This window comes from Emys orbicularis, chromosome 22 (genome assembly GCF_028017835.1).
Source record: "Emys orbicularis isolate rEmyOrb1 chromosome 22, rEmyOrb1.hap1, whole genome shotgun sequence".
In the NCBI taxonomy this organism is placed as follows: Eukaryota; Metazoa; Chordata; order Testudines; family Emydidae; genus Emys; species Emys orbicularis.
This window is the reverse complement of record NC_088704.1, coordinates 12,938,711-12,946,941: the sequence shown is the minus strand read 5'-3', so window position 1 is coordinate 12,946,941 and position 8,231 is coordinate 12,938,711. Positions and strand designations below refer to the sequence as shown.

Here is an 8,231-nt window from a genome sequence, read left to right as displayed (position 1 = left end):
TTCACATGCTTGGCAACTCTTGAGTATTATGGGCAAAAGTGAGAAATGGTGCAGTTGATTGAACACTGATTTAGTGCTAGAGAAGTAGTTCTTGGTAATATTTAACTTTCTGAGTTTTTCATTACTTTTTTTTAGTTTTCTGGTTCTAAAAATTGTGTAGATATTATTTTCCCTCTGTCTGTCTATTCCCTATGTATCAAGCCAATCTGCTTGTGGTGGTACTAAATTTTAGAAAATTATAAAGAACCCTAGCAACCTGTCACATGTTGCAAGCAAACACACTTCTTTATTTGTGTTATTAATAACACATTAAGGGATAGAATTTTAAAAATCCAATTAACCTGTCAGTTTATGCTCATTTACTGCTCCTAGATTTAGGATGCTAGTCTCTTCATTTACTTTCTGTATTTCTGTTTGGCTGAAAAATGTCACTTATAGAGTCTTCATGTTTGGGTTTCAAACACTGGGGGGTAATGATCTTTTGATTAAAGATAACTATTTTCACTAGAAATTTTTTAAAAACAAATATTTCTGTTGGTCTTAGATGTTATGAAATTTGGGCTACATTTATGTTGATAAGGTCCCTTTAACAGAAGAACATAGTTTATTCCATCAAATGCTAAAATAGAGGAAGGGAATTGTTATGTGTGTTCACATTGCTATTCAATAGAAAGTGAAACCTGTCTTAAATGACTACTCAAGGGACTAACACAAATTAGGCTGGCCAGTAGAGATGGTCTTCAGAGATATTAAAAATGTACTGGAAACTCTAGAGGTATTTTAAAATGGTCACATAAGACATGGGGATTGGTCACATGACATAGGGGAATTGCTTATTGGAGGTGATCTTTAATGCAGGTTTCCCTTTATATCAAGGGTCATACATTATATTATTGTTTTTGGTGATGCCTTTTGGCAGAGGTTGATATGCATACTGCTTGGAAGGACCATTGGTGCAATGTTTGTGAAATTCTGTGTGTGTGCGTGTGTGTACTTCATCTACTTTTTATTTCCTTTGTACAGATCCGTCGAAGGCGCCTTGCTCGGCTTGCAGGTGGACCATCTTCCCAGCCCACCACCCCCCTTACCTCTCCACAAAGAGAGAACCCACCTGGACCACCTGTAGTAGTGCCAGCCCCAGGTCCATCCCACAATTTTGGCCTGAATGTCCATAGTATGACCCCAGCTACCTCTCCAATTGGCGCATCAGGTAGGCTGCAACTTAATCATTGAAGAATTATTTGGTGGTGGTGGTTATTCTATTGAAGATTTTAAACCTAGGATATGAGTGCTACAGATTATTTCTGGTATAATTTGAAAGGAGTTGAGGAAATGGACACTTTTTGATGTTGCATATATTTAATTATTTTCTGGTAAACTATATACAGTTGTTTAGGTGAATGCATTCACATATTTTAAATTACATTAATTTTCTGTTGGCAACTAGTAAAGGAGAGAGCTCTTCTATATAATTTTTTTTTGGAGGGAGTTTTTACGGAGGGAGAATTACAAATGCTTCTAAAACAAAGTTTACTCAGAGTTAAAACATGGTGTAGAGTGAAGTATATAATTACATCTTCTGAGTATTCTGAACAAGAAACAGGATTTTTTTCCCATCTGCCTTTTAGATATCTAAGTTTTTAAATAACTTTTTTTATTGATTTGGTTTCTAGCTGGACTTCAACATTCAGTCCCAAAGTCCAGTTTTGTTTCAGATCTTGCATTACTAGTGTTTGGTGCATTTGAATTATGTATGTGGTGTCTCTATGTATTGTTTATAGGAGCAAAGTGTGTGAAGTCAATAAACAAAGGGAAAAACAGTCTTCTAACACTTCTGGAGGGTAAAATCACCTTCAGTTACTACTCTTGTGAATCTAGGAGTCAGAAGGCTTGGAAAATGTCTGAGCCAGACTAATTTCTTTCCTGCTTTCTTTCTTTTTTTTTTTTTTTTTAAATGAGCAGGTGAGAATGGGAAGAGGGATGTTCTTTTGTTGAGACAGAGTTAATTATGCAATATTTACATATAATCTGAGTTTTGATCTAAACTTGGCACACTTGCCAAATATTATAAACTTCATCTGTAATAACAAATTATATTTCATGTTTATGAAATTAGAGGCACTGAACTGAGTTTATTTTTTTTTAATTTTCAGTATTTCAAAGGTAGTGATTTTGCTGTTTTTAGCAAACTACTACTAAAAGATCAGGGAGATGTTTAATAGTTGGGGGTAATGAAACATTTTTCTATGCCTGTGCAGATCAAACTAGCGCATAACTTATTTGCATTGTGAGCCTTTGTCTAATGCGTTGGGTTTATGGTTATGTCCTTTGGAACATGCATTCAGTAAGGCCAACCTAGAAGGCTGGAAACCTCCTCCTTTTATTACATACAGTCCTGTCTCAGGACTGATTAGAACTCTGACTCCTTGTTATAGTGTTGACTCGTCATAATGGATTGTTTCTTACCTGTTCTTTCTACCTCCCATTTCTCTGCATTTCAGTCATGACAGAGTCATTATTAAAAGCATTTCCAGAGAAAAGCTAATTGCAGTTACAATTTAAAACAGTACACTGGCCTTGTGATTAAAAAAAAGACACAGAAGCAAAGGTGATTTAAAAAAAAAAACCCAAAAACCACTTGATAGCCCCGTAAGTAACTCAGTAGGTATGCGCAAAAATAACAGGAGTACTTGTGGCACCTTAGAGACTAACAAATTTATTAGAGCATAAGCTTTCGTGGGCTACAACCCACTTCTTCGGATGCATAGTTGAATAGAAGTGGGTTGTAGCCCACGAAAGCTTATGCTCTAATAAATTTGTTAGTCTCTAAGGTGCCACAAGTACTCCTGTTATTTTTGCGGATACAGACTAACACGGCTGCTACTCTGAAATCAGTAGGTATGGTGCAGAGTCCATGTAGTTTGTGTGATGGTTCTTGGGATACCCAGGAGGACTGAGAGTCACCTTATTACCCCCTGCTTCTAGCAAGAGAGAGACTTGCTTGTGTTTAACTGGGTATTGGCTCTTTGACATGACCAGCCTGCTGTTAGCCAGCCAAACAATCTACTCTGGGCTATTCCAGCCCTTGCTTTGCCTTGCAGGTTAACAGATATAACCCAGTCCCTGAGTTCTTTTGAAGTGTTTCCCTGTAGTGTCCAGTACTTTATTCACTGAATGCTCACAGAAATACCAGGTCTGCGGTCCCCAAGGGAGAGGTGTACACAACAGCTTGCCTGATTCAACTCAGGATCAGCACTTAGCTTCACACCACAGCGCTGAGATGTAGTTAAAGTGAAAACAATACGTTTATTATCAAAGAATCAAGAGACTGTGAGTAAGGATAATGGAAACAAAGGGGTTACATATCAAATCAAATCATAATAATCTTCCTAGAGACTAATCTTAATTTACCAAGCTAACCTCCTGTCTAAAGAGTTCTTATGTCACCCGAAGGCTTTTGCAGTGTCTTCCACCAAGGTAGGCAGAGATCCCATTTTCATGAATGTAAATGCGCTGTCCTTTTATTTCCTAGGTGAAGAATAAAGGTACATCTACTTTCTAGATATCTGTCTTGCTTTCTCTTTGTATCTCACAAAGTTCATTTTCTGTACCCAGAGTCAGGATCACTAGCCATAGCTTGTTCTCAGTGTGTGCTGCCTCCTTGTTGATTTCACACACGCTCCCCCTCCCTCCCCTTAGCTTTCTGTGTAAATGATTCCCCATTGTGTTAGCTTACAATGCTTAATTTGTATGCCAGAGAGACAGGTGAATAAATATCTCTTGTCTGCCTTTGTATCAAGGCAGAGTTACAGACTTTAAAACATATTTTCAGTATACATACATAACTCCTTACATAGTATCTGGACCTAGATTTCTCAATTATGTGACCCTGGCTTTCATTTAAGAACTCACATGAGTTCTGTTAGTCTTAAAGGTGCCACAGGACCCTCTGTTGCTTATGACATTATCTGGTGAACCAGAATATACATACCAGAATCAGGATATTCTTGTAACCCTCTTACCACTTGGCATTGAGAGATTCATGGGTCACAGTTTGTTTACCTGGAGAGGTCAGTCTGGCAAATTGATTAGTCTGTTCTAGACACCCATACCCTAGGGATGCATGAGCTGTTGGTTTGTCATGTCCAGAAGCATAAAATCACTAGTTAAAATACAGTGTCCAATTTCCATAGTACTGATTACTGAAACAATGTTCAATTTTTTTTTCCAGACCAGAACGCGGGGGTTAGATAAACTAGAAAATTGGTGGTGGTTAGTGAAAGTGGTGGTGTTCAATGCTGAGCATCCATTGTACGCGCTTCACATCAGCAAAGATTCATTTAAAGCTCTACAGTTTGCAGGAATCCCGTAGCAGTGCTACACTAAAATGACTGCAGAGGATTTTAATTCATTTAGATATGAAGAGAGCAGCTCCAGCAAAATTATGTCCTTGTAAGCGTCCCTTTGCGCGAGGAGTTGCATACAATGGCGAGGTCAGAGCACAGGATCCATTTAGTGGAAAAGACTCTTATTACTTTACGTCCCTATTTGAGAAGCATATTTAGAGACCCTGGAAATAATAAATAAAATAAAGGAGTGAGACGTATACAACGTATGTGTTCAGTGCACATCAATATGTATTTACAGTGTTTCCATTTGCATTCTTTTATTTTAAAGAGAGACTGAGTTTTGAAGGTCAAATGTTTCATGGAGTACTTGTTCCAGCACAATGCAGGTGTGGGGTGTTGTGCAAATTATCTCAAGATAGAAAGTGATAGGTAGGACACAGTCTAGGGGACCCTGATCCCATATTGAGTATTGCAGTGTGCAGGGCCGGCTTCAGGGTGATTCAGCCGATTCCCTGGAATCGTGCCCCTAAGAGGGCCCTGCAACGTCCCAAAGGAGCTACCACCGAAGTCTCGCCGCTGTCTTCGGCGGCAGCTCGATCGCTGCCATGGAAGAAGGACCCTCCACCAATTGAGCTGCCGCCGAAGTCCCGGCACTGTCGTCGTCGGCAGCTCAATCGTTGCCGCTGTCTTCGGCGGCCTTTCGGCGGAGGGAGGACCGAAGACAGTGGCGGGACTTCGGCGGCAGCTCCTTCGAATCGGGCCCCGCGGTGCCTAAAGCCGGCCCTGGCAGTGTGGCCACCAAGGTGCTTTTGTCTAATAGCAGGAGCAAGGCCCTGGGAGGCATGTGGAGCTTTGCACCTCATGCGCATGATGGAGGATCGTGCTTATCACCTCCATTTTCTGCTCACACGTTTACTCTCTCTCCCCCTGCATTGTCTGTAGATAATGGAGTAGGTGCACTGGCGCCATTGGGTCTTGTCTACATTAAGGACATTTGCACTGAAGTCACTAAATGGCTGTTGTTTGCACAGGCACTGGACTGAAACAAAGTAGGGGTTACACCAGGACACCTTAAACCAGTCACGTAGTAACGTAAACTGCACTAATGTAAGGCTTGCTTTAAACTCGTGCAGCACATTTACATAAAGCATTAGCACTGGGGTAACTACATCAATCTCCTTAATGTAAATGAGGCCTCATGCTTGCTTCTACTCAGTGTTGAGGGGTATGCCTGACGTTTATGCTTCCTTGAGCTTGCCTCTAGCCATCATTTGTGCTGGATTGCAACAGATTTGTGCATTTTGCAAGGACTTGCAGGATCAAGGCTGTAGCATGCATTTCATAATCTATCTACTTTCAGTGGGATTTATTTTTTCTCATCCATAAAGTTGAATAATTTGTGAATATCTAATATTGACCAATGGGCATTTCAGCAAAATCTAACTTGTCTTACAGGATCCCAGATCCCATTTTTCCTCCCCATTTTTAGAGAATGCTTAATTGGCTGAGAATGCTGTTAGAAATGACATGCTAATTGTCAACTTCAGCCCTATATAGATTGTTAACCCACATTTACCACATTCCTTTGTTTTTGTTCACAACTGTTAAACTTACCATGTAAATTGTGGCAGGTGTGAGTTGCATATTCCTTCTGTGTTTTCATACCACTCAACAGAGCACACTTGTCTCTTCAGCCACAGAACTGGGATGTTTTGTTAATCTTAGTTTAACTATATTTCTGGTGTACATGCTAATTAATAATACTTTGCATGTCTATTATGCCAGACATCTAATGATCTCAGAATACATTTCAGACACAAAACCTGTCTGAGGAAGTTAAGTACACCTCTACCCCGATATAACACGACCCGATATAACATGAATTCGGATATAACGCGGTAAAACAGTGCTCCGGTGGGGCGGGGCTGCGCTCTCCGGCGGATCAAAGCAAGTTCGATATAATGCGGTTTCACCTATAACACGGTAAGATTTTTTGGCTCCCGAGGACAGCGTTACAGCGAGGTAGAGGTGTATTCTATTTGTTTGCATTTTGCACACAGGGAAGTGGAGTCAGGAATAGTCTTGGCTTCTGGTGGTATGCTCTGGCCACTGGGCTGCATTCCTACCCCATTTAAATCAGAGGTTAAAGACTCGTACCCTATTCCTTGAGATAGAGGTTTGCTTTTTCCCCTTCTCAAGAGAGTGTGGTTATCACCCCCTCTTCTATGAACTCTTCTTTTCTTTAAGGCCCCATTTCGAGGCCACAATCCTCTGGCTAAGCAGGGTTTGGACACACTGCCTGATCAGGCTTGGCAGGTTATGGTTTGACAATCGTACTCATTAAAACAAAGTTCTTATTCTGTTCCTTCTTAGCTTGTCTTATTTTAGTTTGTAATTTTAAAAATATTAGTTTGCATTGGGATTACCCTGTAAGTGGATGGAATCCAAAATGGTGGTTGATCCTACAGAACAGTGGATATTCCAGCTTCACCTTGCTGCATGAATCTGCCATACTTTTCGGAAGAGAGCAGTTAGAGCTCTAATATTTGCCTCCTGCAAATCTGAACCTACTGGTACTTCTGTTAATACCTAGCATTTACATGGCACTTTACATCTTCAAAAAGCTGCACAGACCTTAACTAATTAACATTGAGAAGGTATGATTACATTACATGTGGCTTTTAGCATATACAGTGGAATAAAAGAAATGGACAAAAATATAGTGACTATAAAATTCTGCCCACACACAGATTTTGCCCAAAAGCTGCTTCTTCCCTCCTGAAATGGGGAGGATTGGCTGGGTTCACTCTAATTATTTCTCTCTCTTTTTTTTTTTTTTTTTATATTAACAGAAGAGTTGATTACCACTGATAACTAGATGCCTTTCAAGCCACCTAACCTGGGGAATTGGGAGACTGACATAGTTTAGCAGTAAGAGCAAATAAACATCCCCACTAGCTTCCATAAATAAATTAGAAGATTTAAAAAACTGAGCTCTGTGCAATATGCATTTCAAATGCGGAACTTAATCATCTGAAGAAAGTGTCTCAAAATTCCAGCTATACATTAACATTAGGAAATCTATTTTTAATGTAGAAGATGGCTTTGAGAGTAACCAGTTGGTAAACTTAACTGTCAGCTGGTGTCTCTTCATTTGCCCCTAGCATGGCAAAGCTTTAAGGAGTGTATACTAATTTAGTGTTGCTCCATCCCCATCAAGTTACTGGGCCATCATTGCACTTTGTCAATAGTTCAGTTCTTTTTGGAAGCTAAATCTGTACTTGTTATCAGAAGTGTTCTGAGAACTAAGGCTGCAGAAAACCCATAGAAAAAAGCTAACACACATTTTGAAGGGGTGTTATGGAGACATAACCAACTCGGTGACCCTTTTCAGAATATGCCCTATTTTTGGCTACCTGTTTCAATGTATAGATTTACTGTGCATATTGGAATCATGTTAAGATACAATAGTACTCCCTCAAATTCTGATGGATGGGACCATGCTGTATTATAACATGATTCCCCCAACACAGTACTTTTTGTGTGTGTAGTGTGGAGCTAATTTATTGACACCCTCTCTGCATTGTAGCTGAAACTTTTCTAACAATAACCATATGGTTGTTTCTAGTGTAGGTCCCTGACCCAGTTGAATAGGGATTTTTTTAATGACAATTTAGCCAAATTATGCCACAGTGCATACTGTCTCCCATACCATGTTTATAACATGGATTTAAAAATACAAAAACCCTTTTCCATATTGGACAAAGAAACTGCTAGAAACAAGGACGTCTGACAACTTCTCACTTAAACTAGTTTTACACCAGTGTAACTCCTTGAAGTCAATGGAATTACTCCAGATGTACACTCATATGTAGAATGAGA

At 39.7% G+C, this 8,231-nt stretch overlaps 1 protein-coding gene across 1 annotated transcript in view; it reads left to right on the top strand.

Annotated features, from left to right (window-relative positions):
• Window positions 1–1,026: 1,026 nt before the first annotated feature.
• Window positions 1,027–8,231, top strand: part of UBE4B (ubiquitination factor E4B) — a 52,686-nt gene continuing 45,481 nt past the window's right edge. Inside the window, exon 1 of the mRNA XM_065421344.1 lies at window positions 1,027–1,210. Coding sequence (XP_065277416.1) covers window positions 1,177–1,210 — 34 coding nt within the window. The 5' untranslated portion in view covers window positions 1,027–1,176. The remainder of the gene's footprint in view (window positions 1,211–8,231) is intronic.